The sequence below is a fragment of the Diabrotica virgifera genome, chromosome 2 (assembly GCF_917563875.1).
Source record: "Diabrotica virgifera virgifera chromosome 2, PGI_DIABVI_V3a".
In the NCBI taxonomy this organism is placed as follows: domain Eukaryota; kingdom Metazoa; phylum Arthropoda; class Insecta; order Coleoptera; family Chrysomelidae; genus Diabrotica; species Diabrotica virgifera.
This window is the reverse complement of record NC_065444.1, coordinates 96,202,526-96,230,266: the sequence shown is the minus strand read 5'-3', so window position 1 is coordinate 96,230,266 and position 27,741 is coordinate 96,202,526. Positions and strand designations below refer to the sequence as shown.

Sequence of the window (27,741 nt, the reverse complement as noted above, 5' to 3'; positions counted from 1 at the left end):
GTTCAAAGCATATCTTCATCTAGCAGTAGACGAAGAGTGCAGTATTATCCAAACTAAATCAACACATCGAGGAACATATCGAATGCATCGACTGTCTTTTGGAATTAAAACTGCCCCTTCAGAGATCAATCGAATTATTGATCAAATTCTATCCGGTCTATCAAAAACTCACTCATACTTTGATGACATAATTGTTCATGGATCCAGTAAAAAAGAATGTCGACAAAATCTTGACGCATGCCTTCAACGACTAAAAATGGTCAATCTACACCTTAATCGCAAAAAGTGTGCTTTTTTCGAAACTAGTACAGAATATCTTGGTCATCTTATCAAGCACAACGAAATTTTAAAGTCTCCAAAAAAGATTCAAGCTATTCTCGACATGCCACGACCTATAGATGTGGATGGAGTTCGAAGGTTTCTTTGTATGGTAATGTATTATACCCGATTCATTCCTAATGCTTCAACTAAAACGTACCCTCTACGGAAACTTTTACAGAAAAGAGCAAAATTTATTTGGAATAATTCATGTGAAACAGCTTTCAACAAATTAAAAGAGGAAATAATTGCGAGTGATCAAGTTTTAATTCCATATGGTCCAAGTTTGCCCGCAGTATTAGCTTGTGATGCAAGTCCAACCGGTGTTGCAGGGGTACTATACCCTATTCCACGAACATACGCCTGTTTTGGATTACTTCGACAATGAATATTTTACTGTCCAAAATAAGAAGAACGAAAGTAAATTGCAAATTACATTGTTGTTTATTGGAATAATTATTAGAGCCATTTACTTTCGTACTTCTTATGTTGCACAGTAAAATATTCGTTGTCGAAGTAATCCAAGACAGGCATATGTTCGTGGAATGGCCCATATCTCATGTTATTGATGGAATCGAAAGGCCTATCGCATTTGCTTCAAGATCTCTTACCAAATGTGAACAAAATTATAGTCAGTTAAACAGAGAAGCACTTGCAATTATGTTTTCAGTAAATCACTTCTTCATGTATCTTTTTGGGCGTAAGTTTAAACTCATCACTGATAACAGCCCTCTAACGAGAATTTTTCATCAAAATTCAAAATTACCTTCAATGACTTCTGCTAGACTACTTCGATATGCATCATTTTTAACAGGATTTGATTACGAAGTCGAATACAGAAAATCTTCTGATCACGTTAACGTCGACTGTTTTTCTAGAGCTTCTATCAATCAACCTTCATCTTCTTTAGAAAAAATTTTCAACGAAGAAATTAGATCTATCTGTCATGAGTCAATAAAAGAAATTTCAACATACGATCTAACCTATCAAAATATCAAAGATGCCACAGACAAAGATCCCATTTTATCAAGAATTAAATCTGATTTAAAATCACAAAATCAAAATGAACATGATTTCACTTTAGAAGACGAGATCCTTTTTAAAGTTCAGAGAATTGTTATTCCAACTCAACTCCAACGACTGGTCCTATCAGAACTCCACAGAACTCACATAGGCATTACAAAGATGAAACAACTTGCAAGAAAGTATTGCTATTGGAAAAACATAGACAAAGACATTGAAATTATGGTCAAGTCATGTCAACCTTGCGCGCTGAAATTCGAAAATCACCTTCAAAAGCTCCACTACAGCACTGGGATATTCCAACAGAAAATTGGGACCGTATCCATATTGATTATGCGGGTCCATTCCAAGGTTTTTATTTTTTTGTGGTTGACGCTAAATCACGATGGGCTGAAATCAAAGTTCTTAGGGATGCGCCAACATCAGAAAAAAACATCGATCTTCTGTTAGAGATATGTTCTACTCACGGATATCCTCAAGTTATAGTGTCAGACAACGCTACAATTTTTGTAAGTGATCAATTTAAAAAATTTTCAAAAACTCATGGTCTTTTTCAAAAGTTTATTGCTCCTGGCCATCCTGCTACAAACGGCTTAGCTGAACGAAACGTTCAAATCCTAAAAATGAGACTAAAAGCTATGTCTACTGATCGTTTACCCATGAGTAAGAAAGTAAAGAAATTATTTTAAAATATAGAGCGACATCACTTTCCTGTGTAAAATCACCAGCTGAAATGTACCTGAACAGATGTTTAAGAATCAAACTCGACGCACTACGTCCACCAAAACTTAGCAGATCAGAAAATCAACTCAATGGTGCAAGACAATTAAATTTGGGGGAGAGAGTACAAGTACGGTATTACCAAGGTAACCAGGAACTTTAAAAATTTGGCACGATTGTTGAAAAATATGGATTGTTACATTACCAAGTCCAACTTGATGATGGCTATTGTTTAAAACGTCACATTGACCAAATTCGTAAAACCATGGTACCTAAAAAGAATGTAACCTTTGTAAACGAACCAGAAGTAATTCATTATCAGCCACAGTATCAAGAACCCCCCCTGCATCTTCTGCCATCTATCCAACCACCAGTCCATTTACATCCAAATCTTATCAACGAAAATGTAGATCCAATGATAGAACCTGATCATCTTGATAATGAACTGGTACCCATTAATGAACCTGCTGCGGTACCCATTAATGAACCTGCTGTTGAAGAACGTAATGATCTTCCACAGTTAAGAAGATCTGAACGGATTCGACTTTTCAAATCAAGACTTTAGATTTAGGTTTTAAATTCTTTTTTATTTTTTTAAGTTCAAAATAGCGTGGGAGAATATAGTATCCTCCTCTATTTATAGTAGTTGTTATGTTATGTTATACCGGGTGGTGAATTGGAAAACGGGCCATAGAAAACTCAATGTAAAATTCTAAACTGTTGAATTCCTGCTTCCCTAATTATTCTACATCAAAAGACATGAGAAACTATTTGTAGAGGATTGAAATCTTTATTGAAAACAATTGTTAAAATTATTCTACGAATTAAACATAATCCAAAATTTTGTAAAATATAATAAATTTTATCAAAGTATTTGCCAAATTTAGGCCACACGCAGTGCAAGAATGTGTGGATAAGGTTGCGTTCGGTTACAATGAAATTATTATATTAACAATATTTTGAACTGTCAGTATTTTTATTTTATCATTTATTGTTTAAAAAACAATAAAGTTGAAAAGATGTCCTCAGTTGAGGAGAAAGTAGTAATAATAAAGATGTTTTATTTAGACAATAGTGTGCGTACTGTCAAATATAGTAACGTGTGGCCTTACTTTTATGCACTTACTTACTATGGCAAATGTATTATATTTTTCAAAATTTTGGAATGTGTTTAAATCGTAGAACAATTTTAACTTTTGTTTTTAATACAGATTTTAATCATCTACAAATAGTTTCTCATGACTTTTGATGTAAAATAATTAGGGAAGCAAGAATTCAACAATTTAGAATTTTACATTGAGTTTCCTATGGCCCGTTTTCCAATTCACCACCCGGTATATAGTTATGTCAGTTCATATTTTATTAGTTGTCAAAATATATTTATCGAAATGTCCTAGTTATTAAATCTGAAGATATAATACATGTATAGGGATTCTAACAAATATACCTTTTATAAAGGATTTCATGGTTTTTTGTAATAAATGGTATACAGCCAACTACAGGAAATTTTTTCCTCGTGGATTTTTTATTTACATAGTGTTTTCACAGTGTCGAAAAACGTATTTTCGCATTTTCAAATTTTTAATCGTTTATAACTCCACCGTTGGGAAAAATAAAACGAGATATTTTTTATTTAAAATACCTAAACCAAAAAAAACCTAAAAAATATTTTCATTAACAAAAAAGATGATATTTTCAATTTGTTTAAAAAAATTGTTTTTCAATAAACAATTTCTGCCAAAAATTTCACCCGGCACCCATCAGATATGTTTAAAGGGAACACTTTTTGAACAGGAATCTGCAAAGAAACCGATTCAGAAAATATTTCACAAGGGAGCGACCTCATAACAGCGACTAAATGGATAAGCATCTTAAGGTCTTCTGACAAAAGCTGTTTTGGTCTTTAAAAAATAGTTGTTATTGTAATATTCACAATAAAAACAGACATATTATGTAGTGAGTTTTCTCTACTTTACCCATGTGTGTACTTAATTTTTTTTATTTTATTTTTAACGATAAAAAGAATGTGTGTGTAATTTGTACGCACGTAAGAAGTTATACTTCTATTACATATTATGTGATTTTAACGAAATTGATATAATGTACTTTAAACAGTTTATTTATATTTTATTTAAATATTAAACTAATTTTAATACTTACTACTTTCCAAAAATGTTCATTAAGACAATACCAAAAATTAAAAAAAATAAAAGAATAAAACGCACACAAACACATTGAAAAATGCAACAAAGAAAAAATGATTTCTAAACGATAATAATTGTTGGCAAAAATTTTAAATACGCATTTTCTGAAAAAAAATATATAACAAATATACTTACAATCACAAAATGCATAAAAAAATAAAAAAATAAAAACTTGCATTGGGATTCGAACCCGCGAATTTGGGGGCGATTTGATTCGTAATCGAAGCCTAGACTCACTCATCCAATTACACATTATTTTTCATGTGGAAAATAGGGCAACTGAACGTTTTACTGTTTTACAGTTGTTCTGAATTTAGATGTATGTAGTTTGATTTTTGTGGAAGAAAATATTAAAATATAACAAAACATTAAGAAAACAATATATTAGATGAATATTGGTAGAACTTTTGTTGGTAATCAAATTAAGTATATAAATCAAACATACCTACTAGATAAATAAATCTACGCCAAAAGATCATAATTTAAAAATAAAAATCGGACCTAATTTCGGATTTCTCTCTAAAATCCCCATTCTTGAGAAAATAAATTTATTCCAACCTAATCCAAATGTATAAATATGATTATAATAAAAACTACTTACCTACCAAATTAGAATGAGTTTTCCTTGTCCAAAATAGTCCAAAAGTCCAAAAATATATATGAAAACTATTTAAAAAAGCAGTATAACTATTACCTAGCTTTTGTTTGTTGTTTCTTTTCCCACAAATTTCAAAACGCAACAACCATAAATAATCAAACCACAGCTATGCCACAGCCGCCATATTGAATAATTTTTGACATGTCATTTGAACATCCAATCAGAACAAAGTTATAATGCGACTGCGCCCAGATTGAAGGTTTTAATCATATTAAAATTCACCCTCATATCGCGCCCAAAGCAGTACAACTTCAAAAATGTGTTGTTCCCAGCATCCTGGCGCATTCGCCATAATATGTATCAACCAAACAATGTTGCCAATATTATCTTAAATTAAATACACCTAATTTTTTTATGACCAACTATTTTACACATTGTATGGTGTATTCCACGAATATACGACTGTTTTGGATTATCGCGACAACGCATATTTTAGTGTGCAACATAAGAAGTACGAAAGTATGTATTTTGCTATAATAATTACTCCAATAAACAACAATATAATTTGTAATTTACTTTCGTTCTTCATATTTTGCACAGTAAAATATTCGTTGTCGCGATAATCCAAGAGGGTCGTATATTCGTGGAATGGGGTATATGTACAAATTTCTTTCTGGTGCTTTATATGCGATTTCGGTAGACATTGCAACAGAGTTGGCTTCGAGATTGTTTCTCTAAGTTATGCTCCTAAATGATAATACGCACAGTGCTCACTTCCGTGTGAAAACTTGCCGGGCCACTCTAAGCTCAAATATCTGGACGATGTGGATGTAGATTTGAATGAAATTGTAGTTATGGAATTAAGAAAACATGCATTCAACAGGGAAGGGCGGTAGGTAGTCGAGGAAATGAAGCATTTTGGCTCGCAATTTTTTCGTCCAGCATAGATTTACTTGAAATTTTCACAGAAGGTAGGGAATAGTCCAAGGATCATTTTCTATATCATGCCACTGTACGCTAAAACCTTGGGGGTGGTTGCCACCCCATCTCGGGGGTGGGAATTTTTTATTACATTTTAACCATGTAAATCGATGTAAAATGTAATTCTAAGAAAAAAATGTTTTTTACATTTTCTTCGTAAAACTAATATTTTTCGAGTTGTTCGCGCTTGAAAGTAACGGTTTTTCGTCGAAAAAATCGACTTTTTAGAGGATTTTTTGAGAATACCTCGAAAAATATGCATTTAATCAAAAAAACTGCAGATAACAAAATTGTATGTTTTAGTAGCACAAACTAAATTCTTTTTCTATAATATCTTTAAGACCAATACAAACCGAGATACGGCATGTTAAAGGTTAGCTTTTCTGGTCAAATGCATAATTTGAAATATTCAAAGCCAAATAACGGGAAAACTTTGCATTTTCGAGGAAAACTTAAATTATCTATTTTTAAGTATACAATTAATCCTTTCAAAGAATAATAATAAAAAATTTCTAACATGGAAATAGAGCAATTTATGATAAAAAAAAGTCGGTACCTGCTTTTCTCTACGAAAAAATCAGTGAAAATAACCCCCTAACTACCCTCCTAATTAAAAATTGGTCTTCACCTTTCTCTAATTCCTTGTGTATTTGTATTGTCAATACACCCAAAAAGTTTCACCTATTTAAAAGGCCAAATTTTAGAAAAATTGGAGTTTAAAGAAAAATTAATTTTTTGCACTTTCGTATTTTTCACGTTTTACTTCCAAATATCTCCGAAAATACTGGAGATACGAAAAAAGTGATAGACTACTAAATTATAGATCTTTTAATAACTAAAATTATATTGTGCATGGATTTTCATTACAGTAAACAGTTAGCTAGATATAGCTGTTTAAAACCTTTATTTACGAGCAAACACCCCCTTATTCGAGCCCTTTAAACCCACCCCAATTAAAAAGTAAGGGATCTAACGGAATTTAATTTATACAGTCTTATAGTTCTTCAAAAATTCTACAAAACCATTTTTGAAAAAACTTTTGATCGCCAAAAATTAAAGAGCTATGCTTATAAAACGCGTTTTTTTTTTTCGAAATATTCGAATAGTCCGCTTGTGGAACATTTTCAATGCACGTATAATGCCACAGAACTGGTTAGTATACTGGAAGATGACTTAAAAACAATGTGTATTTGTACTTCTACATATTTGTAAGTTCATATTTTTGTGTAAATAAATGTTTTTGTAATTCTTTAATTCTACTTTTTTTTCTGTATAGATCTATTAAATTATCTACTTATAAAAATTATCATGTTCTTAAGGGTGGTTTTTGAGGGTTGAAATATTATGATATTATATCCTAAAGCATAAAACAATCATTATTTTTAGCCTATCAAAACCAAATTTTACCCATATTAAAGTTTACAATGTTTTTATATAATTTTTGACAAGGGGTAATTTACACCCCTAAAAATAATCAACGCCCTTGAGCATGTTATAGAATATGAAGTACAGGGTGAGATTATCCTAATCATAAATTTTAATGTAAATCGATGCAAGCCGAAATTATTCCTCTAGGATAAGTAATTTTTTATATATAGCTCCAACAAGGGTGGTTTTAAGGGTTAAAATATTATGATAGTATATCTTAAAGCATAAAACAATCATTATGTAACTAATAAGAACCAAATGTTGACAATATTAAAGTTTAAAATGTTGTTTTATAATTTTTTACAAGTAGTTTTTTAGGGGTCGTTTTCACCCTTAAAAAACCAAAAGCGTACAACGGCTCAATATAGAAATTGAACTAGAGCATAAAATGAGCCTAATCCCAAATTTTTGTACAAATCGATGCTGGACGAAAAAATTGCGAGGTTTTGCCATTTTTCCAGCTTCATTTCCTCGACTAAGGATGTTTTGAGGCAGGCCACAACTCACGAAAGGCAGTATCGTCATATGATGATGATGCGCTATTTATACCCCGTTATTTCTAGTCTTTTTCCATTACAAACACAAAATCTTAAAAGTTTGATTCGTTCGAGATATTTTCCTTAACGATTTATTCAGTTTTTTTTTCATTTTTTGCTAATTCTGATTTATAAAATCGAATGTTAACTGGATCATTCAAATCACCCTACTGTTTACGTAGGAGAAATTTTGCTTTAATAATCAATAATAGTAAATGCTTGTATAATGCATAATATTGACCCAAATAAGCATTAAAAAGGTTATTTTGTATTATTTATTTATACTCTTTACTGAATTTTCCAACATAATTATGGCCCATTACCGCTTTAATTCATTAGTTTTCAATTTATTGGAGTAAGGGGTAGTTTTCACCCCTTAAAAATAAAAAGCATACTTTGCGACCAAGTCAGGTTTGAAGAGGAGGGTAAAATGAACTTAATTCCAAATTTTAAAGAAGATCGATGAAGGCAATTAGAATTGCGAGGTTTGGATCCATTTTAAGCTTGAATGATTGAACTAATTGAGTAACATAGGGATTAGTGAATCCTTCTATCTTATTAGGTACATTGCTGTTGCTTTCACATACTCTTTGTTAACCTTCTCGCAGCACATTGTTTTCATTATATTCTATGTGTGCAATCCAAACTGCGTGGCTCGTGATTCTATTTTTGTAAAAATTTCCTCAACCTATATTTTAGATCTTGCGACTATGTTCAGCAAATACAAAAACTTTTTACTTATAATAAATGTTTTCCGTAGCGAAAAAAAAATACGAAGAAAATTTTCGCGGAGCCACAACATTAGAACATTCTGAGAATCAAGTTTTGACCCTAAATGACAAATAGTAAAACAGTAAATAGTTTAAAACACTTTAATAACAACAGAGAGAAAAACTATTATTGATTTATCTAGGTATTTATTTTGTTTTTTTTTTTTTTGTTTCAGGATATCGATGCTTCAAAACCGTAATGTTTCTGACAGGATTTATTTTTGCATCCAGTATAGTTTATTTAATTTGTCAACAAGGAGATCTCATGCCGACATATGGAAATGAAGGTAACATTTTTTTCTTATGAATTTACTAACCACTACTTACGTCTTCTAACACATAAGTAGTCTATTGTATATTTTAAAACATACGCGCCTGTTAAAATGTTCCGGTCGGCAAACTTAAATTATCTGCCAAAATAAACAGTACATACTGAAATCTAGGACACTGAGCAATTGCTTATTACGCAAAGTGCATGTATCGTATTCTACTTGTCATTAGACGCCACCTTGACATTATGTTACGATTAAAATCTTTATCATTAAGGTTCGGTCAACGGAACAAAACATTTTTTAAATAGACCGTTATTTTCAGCCGTAACAAGACGGAACGGAAAGAAAAGCTAAAAGTTAAAAGAACTCAGTTAAAAGAAGTCTAATAAAAATATGAACAGAAGTTTAATAAAGCCGCCTTCCGTAGAATTGATACTATAGCATGGTCGACTCATCCATCATATCCGATTTTCAGAAGATAGATACTTTCCTAATAGCTGAATGTTTGAAAGGTCTACGGTCTACAATGGTGTGCAGTGTGCACAGAGTAATATACACTTGAGAGGAAAATAATGTATGTCTTGTTAATCACAAAAGCTCAACAACATCGAGAAATCTTAAGCATAGGCGTAACCAGGGGGGTTTTGGGGGTTATAACCCCCCCCCCCCCATTGGGATGGACTTTTAGCTCTATACGCTTAACACAACATACCCCTCAGAGACCTTCCAGTAGTTGTAACCCCCCTTAGGATCATCCTGGTTACGCCTATGATCTTAAGAATACAATATATATGTATAAAAAACAAATAAAGAAATTCCAAAAGTATAAATATCTGGCAAAAAGATTAAAATTAAATTAAGGCCAGGATAAAACAATCAAAAAATGCATTCAACAACATAAAAATGATATTCTGATAATCGGGTTTATATACTTACTGTTCTTCCTGTTATTCTACAAAATGGAAGTATGGACATTCTTTTTTTTTTCTGATGCATTCCATTACTGGATGTTTGCGATCACTACATGAAAATCTTCCATATCGTGCGCAGCTCTTAGTAATTGTTGAACAACATTAAAGCTTTTCCAAGCTCTGCTATTTCGAAGCCATGACATTGCTGCCCTGTCTACGCCTCTGCAGCCTCCTATCTTTCCGTCTCATTCAAACAGTGAAGCGAGATTGCGGCCAACATACAAGAGAGAGGTCCTAGAGAGAGAGAGAGAGAGAGAGAGAGAGAGAGAGAGAGAGAGAGAGAGAGAGAGAGAGAGAGAGAGAGAGAGACAGAGAATGTCAGGGAAAATTTGCTACAACTACCACCAGAGCTGCCAGATGTGATTTTATAAATTCCCCACTTAGAAACTAAAATTCACTCAAATTGAAGCTCATATCCCCCAAATTTAAATTTGTGACGCATTTTAATAAATTAGTAGTGAAATGTAGAGAACAGTAAACCAAAATTATACTACTTATCAACAGAGGGCCCTGGAAATAATTCATAGGTCCTATCGTCTTCGATTATATAAGAGTATAATATACAGCTCTATGTATATTCGCAAGTTTAATTTACCATGACTTCTTAAAATCCATTCAAAAATTCCATAGACGCTTTGAAATTATTCCAAAATTGTGGGAAAATACCCCAGTCTGGCAATCCTGACTCTACCACTATCAATTTTTTTGTTTACGAAAGATGACGATTATCTTCCATCCTTCCCTGACTACGCTATTTCATCCTGGCCGCATTAAATTTGCTTCATGCCCATTCCATCAGTATTGACAATTCGTTGGCGAAAACACACACGAATCTTAAATGACAAGCGTTGTCATAATAAAATACAAAGTTGATGCTATTGTCAAAGCCGTTACCTAGCTACCCAAAATCGTCCAGAAAGTAAAAAAAACGCCCCGAAAGTGAAAAAATTAGTTTTCGGTACGAGTTGTGTAAAATGGTACTTTCGATTTAATAAATCATACCAAAAGTTTTATTTTCGTGGCGTTATTTATGCAGAAAAAAATATATTTCAAACAATATAGTATTGATTTAGTACTACCCAGTATTTAGAGACATGTCAAATAGTATAATGTTATAATAACTCTGATTTCCACAACGACACGTGTGACGATATTATAATTTTATCGTCTAGAGTACGCCTATGTATTAAGCAAAACGTGTTTTATACCGTTTCTGACAGTATAATAGACTGAACGGAAATCCATTTGATTATTCTCTGTGTGCTGAACGAAGAATAACCAACCAGATATAATAGGTGAGTTAATCGTATCCAGACAATATTCCGAAACCTTCTGAACCCCGTCGTCTTGGCGAGCTGAGCGAATTCGACGAGTCACAACCCCTTCCTAGGCTACGCGAGCTAAACGAAGTGATCCTGTGTAAAGTAAGGGAAAGAATCCTTACTGTATAATATAATATGTATAAAAAAAATGTATATAATTTTAAGTAATTTAGGTGTTACAAAAGATATTGTTTCTACATACACAAACAAAACGAAGGTTGATTGACGAAGTTCGTTTGTGTAACCTCGCAGAAACTCACGTATAGCTTACTTTCGTCCGAGTTGAAAAAAGAGATAAATAGTCCACAGAGGGATTAAATTGAGCATTATAGTATTGTCATTATTCCAACATAAGGTTACTAAAATGTTATTTCGCGGGGTAGTCCTTCAGGACACCCTTCTCGCAGGACGGCTCACTAGAATAGTAACGATCTTAATCTTACTATGAATAATGACAATACTATAATACTCAATTTAATCCCTCTATGGGCTATTTATCTCTTCTTTCAACTCGGACTTTGGAAGTAAGCTATACGTGAGTCTCTGCGAGGTTACACAAACAAACTTCGTCAATCAACCTTCGTTTTGTTTGTGTATGTAGAAACAATATCTTTTGTAACAACCTAAATTACTTAAAATTATGTAGCTACATTTTTTTCGATACATATTATATTATACAGTAAGGGTTTTTTCCCTTACTGTACACCTGACATTTTCTTTCCTTCTGGCGAAATGAGCGAGATTTTTTCTCCTAATACATCTATCTCGCGTTAATAAATAAATTCGATTCCTAGTCTTAGTAATTACGAATCCTGTCTGATCTCGCGTAACGAATTCAGTCGAAGACAGGATTCGTTTTATAAGACATAAATATTGTCGATCGGACAGCTCAGTGGGACTAGCGGTTGACCGCAACTTCACTTCCGTGAGGTATGTGAGTTCGATCCCAGCCAGGTCATCAGAAAACAAAAAGGCTAACCCGTCAGTATAAAATTCTAAATATGAATCTGGCGCTTAGACTGGAATATGAGGGCGTCTGATCGGCCTATGAGGGAGCAGTACGGCAAGGGATAAGGGCTTGCGGCTCGGTGATACTCCCCCATAAATCCCTACCGGAAGGGCGTTAACGCCTAAAATACCAGTGTATACATTTTAAAACCAATCATACGAAAAATAAGGTAATTAGCGTTAATTCCTTTTTAATTTCGTGATCAAAATATATTTACAATTTACATATCGGACTTTAGTAAATTTCGGGTCGATATGATGATATTTGATACATGAATAATGATTCTAAACGACGACCGAGTGGATTAGGAATCGAATTTATAAGAAAATGGCAGGATCGCTTCGCTCAGCTCGCGTAGCTTAGGGTGGGGTTGTGACTCGTTGAATTCTCTCAACTCGCCAAGACGACGGGGTTCGGAAGGTTTCGGAATATGGTCGGGATACGATTAACTCACCTATTATACCTGGTTGGTTATTCTCCGTTCAGCACACAGAGAATAATCAAATGGATTTCCGTTCCGTCTTCTATACTTTTTTTTGGAATGAGGTGGAAAGATTCGTAAATCGACTAGGGAAGGTGTCTCTAGTACTGTTGGATTCAACCAAACCAGAGACATACGCCGACGGCACGGTGTCAAACTAAGTGACAGAGGGCCCCCTTCGTACATCCCTGCCAGGTTGCCTACCAACTAAAACCACCCCCTCTTCGACCCGAGGTATCCCTGGACAAGTTCATTAGCGAACAAAACATGGGGATACTCCGCGCAGACCGGATTAAAGGTGCCCTTAGAGCTATTTATTATATCTACAGCATTTACCTAACAGCGGTGAGCGTGTAGGGAAAAAGACCTAGTTCCCAAGCTGAGGAACTTGGGAACATCGAAAAAAAAAAGAAGGTAGCTCAACACATTTTTATACAATAAAGAAGAAAGAAATAAAGAAGAAATTTTTATTTATTTTTTATTTTTACAGTTGACCGCTATGAAGGAGGTAGACTCCCTCACCCAGCTTGTTCTACTCTTTCCATTATAGACTTCCTTTTCATGATGCTTGTTATATGGTCGATTATACACTCGAAATTCTCTTTGCTGGTCATTGCAATCTGCATGATGTTGTTGGGCGAGATAGCCCCAAACCTATTGTTACCCCCAAGCCTTTGTTGTTCTACGACGAAAACATTACACCGGAAGATGCAATGTTCCGCATCGTCCCTCTCGTGACACGTGGTGCATATGTCATCGTTGGGTTTTTTGATGCCATATGTGTAAGACCTAAAAGATCCATGACCCATCAGGGTTTCAATTTACAGTTGTACCAAGCTACAACATCGGGGATCAGCGTTTTGGTCCAGCGAGCCTTCGTGGTCTGTACCTCCCATTCCCTTTGCCATTCCATTAGCATGTTTATTCGTATGGTCTTTCTCACCTGTGGTAAGTGGCCATCGTGAGCTTCATACAGCATTTGTTTCTCTTTTTCTAACAGGTGAATAGGGAGCGTGCCCGCAATCACCTGTAAGGCCAACGTAGAAGTTTTCGGTACGCGCTCACCACTTTTAAAAGAGGCTTCCTTTGGACTCTTGTTGTGATATCTTTGTACTTCTGGTATTTTAGTACGTTGATCCAGACGGGGGTTCTATATAGAAGGGTCGACTGCATCACTTGGAGGTACAAACTTCTCTTGTTGCTGCTGGGCCCTCCAATGTTAGGTATTATTTTCTGGATAGCTGCCGTCCGTTCGTCTGCCTTCTTAACCACTCTTAATAAGTGTTTCGTGTATCTTAGGCCTCTCTCCAGGTCGATGCCTAAATACCTCGCACAGTTCGTCGGCTCTAGTTGACTACTCACTATTTGGAAGATCAAGTCAGTCTTCTATACTGTCAGACGGTTTGAAAACACGTTTTGCTTAATGCATAGACATACCTACTCTAGACTCTAGTTAGACGATAAAATTGTATTATCGTCGCACACGGAGACAATCGTTAGAGACTAAAAGTTTGCCGCACCCTGTAAATTTATTATTACCAGCCTGCATTAGCGCTTTGAATAAATAAATCTACATGCACATTCATTCATAGTGAAATTTTGACTCATTAATAAAAAACTTCCGTACCATGTTCGGAAACCTCTGCAAACTGCCGTATAAACGTTGCATTTCTGTCCTTAGTCAACCCGTTAAATGAATAAAATTTATGCGTTTAGGAGTAACAATTTCGAGCTCACTATATCAAGATAAACGCTTTTTAGCGACCTCATTTCTGACCCCTTGGCTTCGGTTCAAACGTAATGTGCTGTTGACTTTTTCATAACAAAGCCAACAACAAACATTAACCATAAACCTGATAAATAGCGTCAATTGAAAAATTGTGGTAATTTAACTATGGTGAATAGACGATGGATATAATGAACCTAACATAAATGATAAAATATTACTTTATTTAAATCATCTGCTGTCATTTTAAATAGAGACTGCAAACAAAATATTCCATAAAATGCAAAAATATAATATCTCTTTTATTGAATAACATTTTTATTCATTTATGAATTTATACAGTTCAGGCTTTAGATTATCTATTTTTTGCCGATCATACCACAGTTGATCGAATATACAGCAATAGTTTAGTAGCAGAGGATTATGAAACATTTTCAGTTATTAATGCGTCATGGTCATGGAGACCTGTTAGGGCAGTCAATGAGGTTATTTGGCTCCGAATTCCATCCTACTACATCGATTTACTTGATATTTTCACAATAAGTAGAGAATAGCTCAAGAAACTAAGTCTACCCTATGTCGATGTGCACTTTTATCTTCGGGGTGGTTCCCACCCCTTCTCGGGGATGTAAAATTTTTTGGTTAAAATAACCACGGAAGTGGCTAGAGAACCTAATTCTAAGCAAAAACTGTTTAATATTTTTTTTTGAATGCTCAATAACTTTTGAGTTATTCGTGGTTGAAAATTTTCGTGGTTTTCATTGAAAAATGACACCTTTTCGGGCGGTTTTTTGCGAATAGCTTAAAATCTATGCATCTAACGAAAAAAACTATACAAAACATTTTTGTAGCTTATAAAAAAAACAAAGAGATTCGTTTCTTCATATATTATCTTCTAGTTATATTACAAATATGGTAATATATGGTAGGTGAGACGAGTTTGTTTTTTTGATGCATGCTGAAATCGGTGTATTCAACTTGAAATAAAAAAGAACAGTCGATATTAGTTGTGTAATGCTACCAATACCTTTTGTAGTGATTGAAAAGACCTTCAGAATGAGCCACATTAAATGTCGATTACATTCAAAGTAACCGAGATATGCTGCAAAAAATTTGATGTCTAATGGAATTAAAAAAAAATTTGAAGTACATTTAACCCCTCATCCATCAGAAGTTAAATGCATCGTTTTCCTTCTACAATACTTTTTATTATAGTGTTATTTCTATGTTCAAAAAGTTGGACGGGTTTAAAATGGATAGTTTTTGAAAAAAATAAGATCAAATTATAGAGCGCATTTTAAAATGTTCTTAAGAATCTTCTTTTTCTCCATGTAACTCGAAAATGATAAGAGATACGAAAAAAAGGTACCACACAAAAATGTAGGATTTTGTTGAGTAAAAATTTCGTTTTATGTTTCATTATTGTATCTCTTATCATTTTCAAGTTACATGTAGAAAAAGAACATTTTTAAGGAAATCTAAAAATGCGCTCTATAAATTGATCTTTTTTTTTCAAAAACCATTCATTTTAAACCTGTCCAACATTTTGAACCCGTCCATAATACTATAACAAAAGGTATTGTAGAGGTAAAATGATGCATTAAAATTCTGGTGGATGAGAGGTTAAATTATACTTCTCATTTTTTCTTAAAATACACTAATAATCAATTTTTGTTGCAGCATATCTGGCTTAGTTTGAATACAATATACTTTTAATTGCTCATTTTAAAAATCTTTTTAAGCACTACAAAAGGTGTTGGTAACATTATACACCTAAAATCGACCGTTTGTCTGTTATTTCAAGTTGAATACAACGATTTGAGTATGCACCAAAAAAACAATTTTCACCTACCATATCTCTTTTTATATTATAACTAGAAGATTTATGAAGGAACTAGTCTCTTTGGTTTTTTATAAGCTACAAAAATGTTTTATATAGTTTTTTTATTAGATGTATTGTTTTTAAGATATTTGCAAAAAACCGTTCGAAAAGGTGTTATGTTTCAATGAAAATGGCCAATTTTCAACCACGAATAACTCAAAAAATATTGAGTTTTCAAAAAAAATTATAAAACAGTTTTTGATTAAAATTAAGTTCTCTAGCCACTTATGTGGTTATTTTAACCAAGAAATTTTCTACCGCCGAGAAGGGGTGGGAACCACCCCCAAGATAAAAGCACACATGGGCATAGGGTAGACTTTGAATTAGGAGATAAGTAGAGGCTATTCCCGAAATTTCATTAAAATCCATGCAGTAGGATATAATTCGGAGGTAATATCCTATTTTTGCTCCCATTGACTCTCGTATATTGGGTTGTGAACATTAGGTCCTAAAACCAAAAAAGTTAAGTTTTTCATCTGAGTTGGGATTTTCCATTTTTAATTTAACTTTTCATTTCCAAAAATCATTTTTTCCGATTATAGCGCTATATATCCATAATTCAAAAACATTTTTTACGTAGGCAATCCAAATCTGCAATAAAGTGCAGTATCCAGTCCTTCACCTAGTTATCCTACTAGCATAATCTGGACGTGAAAACATGTTACTGATGAACTTACAAATCATTCCTTGCAACGGCATCATTTAATTCACTTGTAACGCTGACCTGAAGATGATCTGTATATTGTAGAGATCGAAACCGGTCGTCGTAGTGAAATTAAAAGATTGTGAGTGTGAGTACGTCCGTCTTTCTTTACTTCATTTAAAATGAACTCACATATATGCAACCCATTCAACATAAAACTTCATGTTTATAAAAAGTATAAAAGATAAAACATTGACTTCTACGAGTAATGTCACTGAGTATATTTTGTAGCAATCTATATTTGAGACCTCTCATTAACATGTCCGATGTACTCCTGATTTCTCTTATTGATGCTTTTTATAATCTCAGTAGTCTTCTAGCTGAGATAGTAAGACTTCTAGATGAGTAGCTGAGACGTTCTAGTATTGTGGAGTTTAGCATCTTCTCCACCCAATAAACTTTTAAAATTCTTCTATAGCACCACATTTCGAAAGTCTAAAGACGATTTAGATCGCTTTTATTCGCAGTCCAAGACTTGACACCATAAAGTGTGGCCAAGAACACGTAGCAGCGAAGTAAGCGGATCCGAAGAATATATGATTAAAGGACCACAATAGATCTGAAAATGTCGCATTGGAATAGGCTCTAAATGCCACCTCATTGGATCTATCTATCTACATAAATATCTATTTTTATACTGATTAATGAAATTATTTTACACGTTTGTTTTAGGTGTGTCATTACTGGCCGGTGTCCTCTTCGGTCTAATCACCATGTTGGTGCAATACGTGGGTTTGTTCATGAGCGGTTTACACACTGGCGTCTTATTAGGACTTGCAGGACTCTTCACGGCGGACCACTTCGTGGAAACATCACCCAAAGGATCTGTATGGTTATGTGTAGGCGTATTGTTGTGCTCGGCGCTGACAGTTGCTATTTTTAATTTATATTTTAGAAAAAGTAAGTAGTTTTTAAAAACATATTATGTTCGTCTGATCGTCTTGGCACACGCATGGCTTATAATTTTTTAAAGCCTCGGAGGTTGTTACCAGAGAGGTTTCCCACTGTTTTCAGTCTGGTGGTATGTAGAACGATATTTATTGTCGGTTTATACAGGGTGAGTCATGAGGAACTGTACATACTCCTACCTCGTATAGAGGCTCCTATGGGGAATAACAAATGACCATTAAAAAGTGTCTGCTCCCATTGTTTAATAATATACAGGGCGAGTTTCGCATTTTGACAGAAATTTGTATTCGTCATAATTTTTGAACGGTCAGATCGATGTATCTATCTCTTATTTTGGTCAATCGTTACATTATTACCACCTAATCAACCGATTTATTCAAACTAGAAAAAAATCAGGTCCGGCTTTAAAAAATTAGTTCGTTTGGGTCTTAGAAAAAATTTTACCCTGTATACGCTTTTTGAAAATTCTAATATGAATTTTACAAATTGGAGAAATAGGCAATTAAAATGGCATATTTTTTTCCTCACACGATTACTTAATTTTTTATAAAAAAATCAAATTTGACTATGAATAAATAAAAGTTTGGTAAAGTGAACAATAGATTTAAAAAAATTAACTTTTATTACAAAAATTAATTTTTTTTAAACAAATATTTAATTTATGTTACCACCCAATCAACTGATTTATTCAAACTAAAAAAAAAATTCAGGCCCTAAAAAACTAGTTCGTTTTGGTCTTAGAACAAATTTCACCCTGTATACGCTTTTTGAAAACTCTAATATGAATTTTACAAATTAGACAAACAGGCAATTAAAATGGTATATTTATTTTTTTCCCACACGATTACCTAATTTTTTATTAAAAAATCAAAATTGTCAAAATCGGAATTTTAACCTAAAAATTAAAAAAAAAATGAAATCACGGTTTAACTCGCTACAGCTCTGTTCCATTTTAATATTTTTTTATGAAATGTTTATAGCCCATAATATCTTTACCATTGTGAAGACTATGAAAATTGTTGTAGACTTTCAGTCTTCTTGTAACAGTTATGAATTTTTAAAAATAAAAGGTGCAGATTCGTTAATTGCAAAGTTAAATCGCAAAAATTAAGTGAAAAAATTTAAAATTTATCTATTTGATCACATCTATGTTAAACTATAGAGTCCAAAGAGAAGTGCTATGGGGAGTTTTAGATCTAGACGTTTTATAGAAAAACAATGGTGAAACTTTTAATTTTAAGAAAAACGTTGTTTAATTTTTTTATTTTTATGGTAAAATTGCGAATTTGACAAATTTGATTTTTTAATAAAAAATTAGGTAATCGTGTGGGGAAAAAATAAATATGCCATCTTAATTGCCTATTTGTCTAATTTGTAAAATTCATATTAGAGTTTTCAAAAAGCGTATACAGGGTGAATTTTTTTCTAAGACCCAAATGAACTAATTTTTAAAAGCCTACCTGATTTTTTTCTAGTTTGAATAAATCAGTTGATTGGGTGGTAAAATAAATGAAATATTTGTTGAAAAAAAATTAATTTTCGTAATAAAAGTTTATTTTTTTTAAATCTATGGCTCATTTTACCAAACTTTTAATTCATAGTCAAATTTTATTTTTTTATAAAAAATTAAGTAATCGTGCGGGGAAAAAATAAGTATGCCATTTTAATTGCCTATTTGTCTAATTTGTAAAATTCATATTAGAGTTTTCAAAAAGCGTATACAGAGTGAAATTTTTTCTAAGACCCAAACGAACTAATTTTTTAAAGCCGGACCTGATTTTTTCTAGGTTGAATAAATCAGTTGATTGGGTGGTAATAGTGTAGCAATTGACCAAAATAAGAGACACATCGATCTGACCGTTCAAAAATTATGACGAATACAAATTTCTGTCAAAATGCAAAACTCTCCCTGTATATTATTAAACAATGGGAACAGACACTTTTTAATGATCATTTGTTAGTCCCCATAGGGACCTCTATACGAGGTAGGAGTATGTACAGTTTCTCATGACTCACCCTGTATATTATTAGATTGAGAACTTAGTTTGTTTCTTAGCAGATGTCGCTACGACACCCCAACCATTTCGTTCGTTGCAATCCGGAAGCGTCGAAGTATCCTAGTTCAATCAGAGAGAAGAGGATATATGTCTATTGATGAAGGGAAAAAATCCCCGAAACCGGTATAGACTCTTCCTGTACTCTCTGATTGAACTAGAATATAATGCTGCTGCATTTTCGAGTTGCAACGAAATTGAAAATGTTTATACATTTTTAATGTTTAATTTATTTACTCTTTTTGGAGTACTTAGGAAACCTTCTCGTTGGAGCTTTACCACGCTGAGCAGATGGGACGTGAATTACAAATTTTAAAATTCCCTCATCTTCTGATCGTGTTGGCACCCGCATGGCTTATAATTTTTAAAAGCCTGGTTGTTACCAGAGAGGTTTCCCACTGTTTTCAATCTGGTAGTATCTAGAACGATATTTATTGTCGCTTTATGTATTATTAGATTGATAACTTAGTTTGTTTCTTAGCTGATGTCGCTACGACACCCCAGCCATTTCGTTCGTTGCAATCCGTGACCGCACGCGTCGAAGTATCCTAGTTCAATCAAAGAGAAGAGGATATGTGTCTACTGATGAAGGACAAAAAGCCCCGAAACCGGTATAGACTCTTCCTGTACTCTCTGATTGAACTAGAATATAATGCTGCTGCATTTTCGGGTTGCAACGGAAATTTAAAATGTTTATATAACATATTATGTTATTTAGACTGCTCTAATAAGATATCATCATCATCATCATCAGTGGCGTTACAGCTCTTTATGAGTCAAAGCCTTCTTCAGAACAATCCTCCATTCGACCCTGTCTCTGGCAACTCTTCGCCATGCTCTAATTCCGAAAGATTTTAAATCAGTTTCTATGTTGTCTTGGTACCTAAGTCTCGGTCTTTCTCTTGCTCGTTGTCCTATCGGCCCTCTTCGGTCAAAAACTTTTCTGACTATGGCATCTTCCTCTCGCCTGATTATATGACCTATCCATCTAAGGCGTGCTACCTTAATGAAATGTACAACGTCAGGTTCTCCAAAATTTCTATACAACTCAAAGTTGTAACGCCTGCGCCACAAACCTTGTTCTTTTATGCCACCATATTGTCTTAGAATTTTTCGCTCGAAACGTTTGAGCAGTTCTTGGTCATTCTGAGTAAGTGACACAAGTTTCTGAGCCGTATGTTAGCACTGGTCGTATTAGTGTTTTGTAGACAGTCAATTTAATTTGTCTATGTATTTTTGAGGCCATCTGTCTTCTTAAGCCATAGTAGCACTTATTGGCGAGCACTATTTTTCTTTTAATTTCTTCACTAATATTATTATCTGTAGTTAGCAGCGAGCCTGAGTATATGAAGGTGTCGACACCTTCCAGATCTAGGTCGTCAATTATTATTCTTGTAGGTGTCGGTCGGGTTGCTTGACCTAGTGCAACACATATATTTGGTCTTTTGAACATTTATATTTAGCCCCATTCTCTGTGTAGATGCTCTTAACGACCGAAATGCTTCAGTCAGAGATTCTTTGGATCTACTTATGATGTCTATGTCATCTGCGTATCCAACAAATTTGTACTGATTTGTTAAAGATAGTACCATTCGTATTAATTTGGGACTCTCGAATTATTTTTTCTAATGCCAGGTTAAATAAGAGACACGATAGTCCATCACCCTGTCTTAGTCCATTTTTGAAATGGAAGGGTCTTGAGAAATCGTTCTGGATCTTTACCACGCTCTCTGCTCCTGTGAGCGTAAGTTCAGTTAATTGGACAAGATGAAGCGGTATTTTAAATTCTACCATAGCAGGTAGAAGTTTACCTCTATTAACTGAGTCGTATGTGGCTTTGAAGTCCACGAATATGTGGTGGGTGTCGACGCCGAACTCTAGGGTTTTTTCAAGGATCTGCCTCACTGTAAATATCTGGTCCGTTGTTGATTTATTAGGACGGAAACCGCACTGATATCCTCCTACCATTTCTTCAGCGTAAGGGAGGAGTCTTTTGTACAATACGTTGGACAACACTTTATATGCCATATTGAGTAGAGTGATGCCTCTATAATTATCACACACCATCACGTCTCCCTTTTTGTGTAGAGGACACAGTACACCCAACTTTCAGTCTGTGGGTGTTTATTTCTGTTGCCAAATTGCAGTTATCAGTTTATGCATGTGTTTCAAGAGGGTGTCGCCGCCGTTTTTGAAGAGTTCAGCAGGGGGATTATCCGAACCGGAGGCTTTGTTATTTTTAAGTGTTAAGATGGCTTCTCTAATTTCTTCTTCGGGGGGGAGTGGCTGCCGATCTTCTTCATGAATTTGAAGCATGGGATCCTCCATCTCGCCATCTTCATAATTGCCGCTAAGCAGTTCTTCAAAATCTTGCGCCCAACTATTTAGTATCTGTTCCTTGTTACTAATTATAGAGCCGTCCCTATCTTTACAGGCTATTATTCTGGGTTTGAAGTCTTTTCTGCAGCTATTTATGTGTTGTAGAATTTTCGTATATCTTTTCCATTGTGGTAGTTAACAATTTCATTTAGAGCGTGTTCGTATTGTTCTTTCTTTTTTCTTCTGAACATTCTCTTTTCTTCCCTTCTAAGATTTTCATAATCTTCGAGAGTTGATCTCGTTCTACGCTGCTGGAGTCTCTTATATGCTTCATTTTTTTGATGGTTAATATGTCTACACTCTTCGTCGAAAATTCTCGTTTTTTCTGATCTTGATAGGTTTTAATACAGCTCTAATAAGATATGCTAAATAAAAAATATTCTAAGACAAGCTTTGGAAGAGACATAAGAGTGTGGAATTGATACCCACCATCTGTTTGTGGATGTGCCTATGACAGTGTAGACAGAAACGCACTATACAAAGCCATGGTAGAATTTAATGTCTCAATAGACTTAGTGAAATTGGTGAAAGCAACTCTCTCACCAGCTGAGTGTAAGGTTAGAGTGCAGAACGGAGTGTCAAGAATTTTCCAGACACAAACAGAACTTCGACAGGGAGATAGCCTGTCGTGCCTTCTATTCAATATTGCTCTAGAAAAACCTATTAGAAAATCTGGAAAAACAACAAGAGGGACCGTTATTAATATGAGAGTACAAATACTAGCGTTTGCAGACGACATTAATCATTTATATCATAGCAAGAAGAAACGCAGACTTAGTTCAACCGTTCACGGCATTGGAAGCAGAAGCAAAAATAATAGATTAAAAAATCCACAAGGAAAGAAATTTTTTTTTCTGTAGTTGGCTGTATACCATCAATCACAAAAATTGGAATAAATCCTTTGTAAAAGGTATAAAATTTTATTAAAATCCCTGAAGGGCTACATCAGAACAAAACGTTTTCGATTTTATTACAAAATCATCATCAGTGTAAGACCTAAAAGTAAGTATAACCTATTTTATTAATGTAAAATTGATATCTAAATTATGACTAAGGTTAAAAACAAGCAGTTATACTCACAGTATGGATGCTAGCTGAGCCACCAAAGAAATATCGGGGTAATAACCCTTCAAATATAAAATTTATGCTTTATAGATGCATATTTACATAAAATGCCTTGTGATGGGCAAATGGCAACAGGAATAATGCCCTAAGGTAAGGTATTTAACTTCCCAACATGTGGGATACAAAAAATTGAGTTGTTTACATTTCGATGACTTTACGGCAACTGAATGAAAGTTGAGTGATGTTTCTGAAAGGTGTCAAAAAACCAACCGAACAATGTGACAATGTGACGTAGTAGTTACCATGTGTTACCTCAGCAAACTGATTGTGATAAGATATTTTTTTTAAAATTTCCAACAGTAATAACGAACATCAACAAAGATGTGACTATAATAAAGTTTACCCCAATTATGTTTGATGTATTAGACTATAAAATGATTTTTATAGAGTGGATGGAGAATTAGCCAGATTGTATGCAACCATCTATACATAATGATAATGAAAATAAATTAATTAGCGAAAATGGATCCATTTATGTTGAGGTTAAAACATCGTAGCAAAAAAATTTTTCCCACTTAATTACTAGGTCCCAGATATTCCTCAACATAAATGGATCCATTTTCGCTAATTAATTTATTTTCATTATCATTATGTATAGATGGTTGCATACAATCTGGCTAATTCTCCATCCACACTATAAAATTCATTTTATAGTCTAATACATCAAACATAATTGGGGTAAACTTTATTATAGCCACATCTTTGTTGATGTTCGTTATTACTGTTGGAAATTTTTAAAAAAATATCTTATCACAATCAGTTGGCTGAGGTAACACATGGTAACTACTAAGTCACATTGTCACATTGTTCGGTTTGATTTTTGACACCTTTCAGAAACATCACTCAACTTTCATTCAGTTGCCGTAAAGTCATCGAAATGTAAACAACTCAATTTTTTGTATCCCACATGTTGGGAAGTTAAATACCTTACCTTAGGGCATTATTCCTGTTGCCATTTGCCCATCACAAGGCATTTTATGTAAATATGCATCTATAAAGCATAAATTTTATATTTGAAGGGTTATTACCCCGATATTTCTTTGGTGGCTCAGCTAGCATCCAGACTGTGAGTATAACCGCTTATTTTTACCCTTAGTCATAATTTAAATATCAATTTTACATTAATAAAATAGGTTATACTTACTTTTAGGTCTTACACTGATGATGATTTTGTAATAAAATCGAAAACGTTTTGTTCTGATGTAGCCCTTTAGGGATTTTAATAAAATTTTATACCTTTTACAAAGGATTTATTCCAATTTTTTTCAAAAATAATAGGGCTACACGTTAATACCTACTAATAAAACTAAGTACATGAAGGTCATATAATAATAAAGTAGCAAAACCCGAAGATCTAACGGTTGTAACATATACTTTCGAAAGAGTATGAGAGTTCATATATCCAGGCTCACAAATCAACCAAAGTAATACAGTAACTGCAAAAATTAGCAGACGTATATATCTAACAATGGATGAAAGAAACTTTCAACATCAAACATAGTCACAAAAAAGCACAAAAATATTAATATAGAGAACTCTTATCACGCCCGCCCTCACACGTCAGAAATTTGGACGATAACAAAAAGTAATGAAGAACGGTTAGGCTGTTTTGAACGTAAAATTCTCAGACATGTTTAAAAAGGCGTGCAGGAAAACGGATTATGGCGTGGACGCTATAATTTTGAGCTTTACCGTCTTTATAGTGAGCCTACTGTTGGTAGTGTCTGGTAACTGGTAGTCTCTGTAGTGTTGGTAGGTCTATCAACATAAACAGGCTAGGCCACTTATAGAGAATGAATGAGATAGAGCCGTCGAAACACATTTATATCCAAAGACTGGATGGAGTGAGGAGAAGACGCAGGCTCAGAACATGATTTAAGAACCAGGTGGAAGACGACTTAAATATTAAGAATACGAAATTGGAAAACCAATGCGAAAGATAGGAAGGAATGGAACAGGCCAAGACCAACCCTGGGTTGTAGAGCCAATGATGAAATAGAAAACATTAATACTCGAATATAAGTTATTCTTGTTCTGCTATTTACTTCTTCCTTTGGTACTATATCCTATTTATTGCATATATACCAGCCCCTGTACCATCATCGTTTTTGGTGCCACCTGTATACCAACTTGAATTTTCCATTGGTAGTCCATCAGCTTCACAGTCATATATTTTTGCTACTATGGTGTTAAAATGTTTGTCAAAGCCATATTATTTTGGCTTTGGACCATTGGTACAATATAAGAGCTTGATTCTGCATTAGTCTATGTACTGTTGACCTGTCCTTTCCTTGTGCAAATATGTGCAAAGGTGGTAGGTTTAATAATACTTCTAACGCGTCCTCAGGGGCGGTTCTCATGGCTCCCGTAACACTCAAGCAAGCATACCTTTATGTGCCACTAGCCGAATCGTCACAAACGGTTGCAGCTTGGTCCACCATTCCATTGAACCGTAGTTTAACATGGTCTTTTTAACCATTACCTATAACCAAAGGTTCATTTTTGGATTTGTCCCTATTTGACGTGGATTCCACATCAGCTTCTGATCAAATATTACACCTAATTACTTATTAGCCTGACTTACATACAAATTCAATATGCACTCCCCTGAGCACCGGTAGATGTAATCCTTGTAGTGTCCTTTTTCTGCTATTTTTTGCGGGTTAACCCTTAGGTCTTCAGCCCCACACCATTTATCAACCTTCCTCGCTATCTGCGTTCTTTCTGAGACTAACTTGGGAAACACCCTCTGACTACTATTGACAGATCGTCTGCACATCCCAGGCAGTAGAAGCCTTCCCTGGTCAGCTTTTCTAAAAATGCTACCCACAACAGTGCAACTGTGGAGATAATATCCCTCCCTGTTGGCAACTACTTCCTACCCTCGCCTCGATACAGGCTTCGTCTAACGTGGACACGATGGTCCTATTTGTGAAGGCTGCCTTCGTTCACTCGCATATGAAGGTAGGGACACCTCTTCTTTTAAGAGCTTTCGTTAATTATTTTAAATGCTATCAATGATTCTTATCTTAAAATTATTGTTTCTGCTATCTTTTGGCTGGTGGTGTTATTTGATTGATTGCTATATTGTATTGTAGGTGACAGGTAAGACAGGGTTACACAATATCACCGAAACTTTTCAATTAGGCTCTGGAAGATATCTTTAAAAGTTTAGAATGAAAAAAAAGGTATAACAATTTGTGGACAACGCTTGAACCACCCAAGGTACGCCGATGACATCGTATTGATAACCGATAAAAAGAAGAATTGTTTGAAATGATGAAAGAACTGGACATAGAAGCCAGAAAGATAGGCCTTAATATGAATTACAGCAAGACCAAAATCATAACAAATACAGATGAAGACATCACAATGAGGATAGGACAAGATGAAATAGAACAAATTCACGATTATATATTATATCTGGGTCAAATTATAAAACTTAACAAGGAAAACCAAACAGCAGAGATCAAAAGACGAGTTAGACTGGCATGGACGGCATTTGTAAAACTAAGCTACATCCTTAAAAACAAAAGATATCCACAACATCTTAAGACCAAGGTATACAATTAATGCCTACTCACTGTTCTCACTTACAGTTTTTAAACATGGACGTACGTTTACCAAAGCAAACATGGACAAGATCATAAAAACGCAAAGAGCAATGAAAGGCAAATGTTTCACATAAGACTAATGGATAAAAAGAGAAACGAGTGGATAAGAGAAAAACCAAAGTTAGGGATATTAGACAAGAAGTTGCAAAGTTGAAATGGAGATTTGCCGGACACACTATAAGACAAAAAGAAGACCGATGGAACAAAATTCTCATAAATTGGAGACTGTGGGAATATAAACGAAGCAGAGGAAGGCCACAGATGAGATGGGCCGATGATGTCAAGAAGCACGTGGGCTCTAGGTGGATAACTGTAGCGACAGACAGAGAATAATGGAAAAGGATTGGGGAGGCCAAGGAGGTCCAAAGATGGACCGAAGAAGGCTGTATTCATTATTTTTATTTGTCTATGTATATGTATACTCATCAACTACACTTGATTACAAAATTTAAACTGTTTGCAGGTCTCACAATACTTGGCTCAAGTTTATACGGTGGAGCGACATTATCTATATCTATTGATTACTTCGTTGAAAAGTTGTCGATGGTTTCTTGGCTGTGGCAAAGGGTGTCTCTGCGACCTGTTCAACCTCCACCATGTTGGTTCTCTTGGATAGTTCTCGGAGCTTGGCCCTCGTTCGTGCTCGCTGGATTGATCATTCAGTTCGGAATTACTGGAAGGGGCATTCATCATGATGATGGTAAGTTGTGACTACT

The 27,741-nt window shown here is 34.3% G+C and overlaps 1 protein-coding gene across 1 annotated transcript in view; it reads left to right on the top strand.

The window, feature by feature from the left end:
• The window catches only part of LOC114326389 (transmembrane protein 198), a 270,298-nt gene that overhangs the window by 224,401 nt on the left and 18,156 nt on the right, over positions 1–27,741 (top strand). The window contains exons 4-6 of the mRNA XM_028274749.2: positions 8,755–8,865; positions 17,617–17,844; positions 27,489–27,725. Of these exons, the coding sequence (XP_028130550.1) occupies positions 8,755–8,865; positions 17,617–17,844; positions 27,489–27,725 (576 nt within the window). The remainder of the gene's footprint in view (positions 1–8,754; positions 8,866–17,616; positions 17,845–27,488; positions 27,726–27,741) is intronic.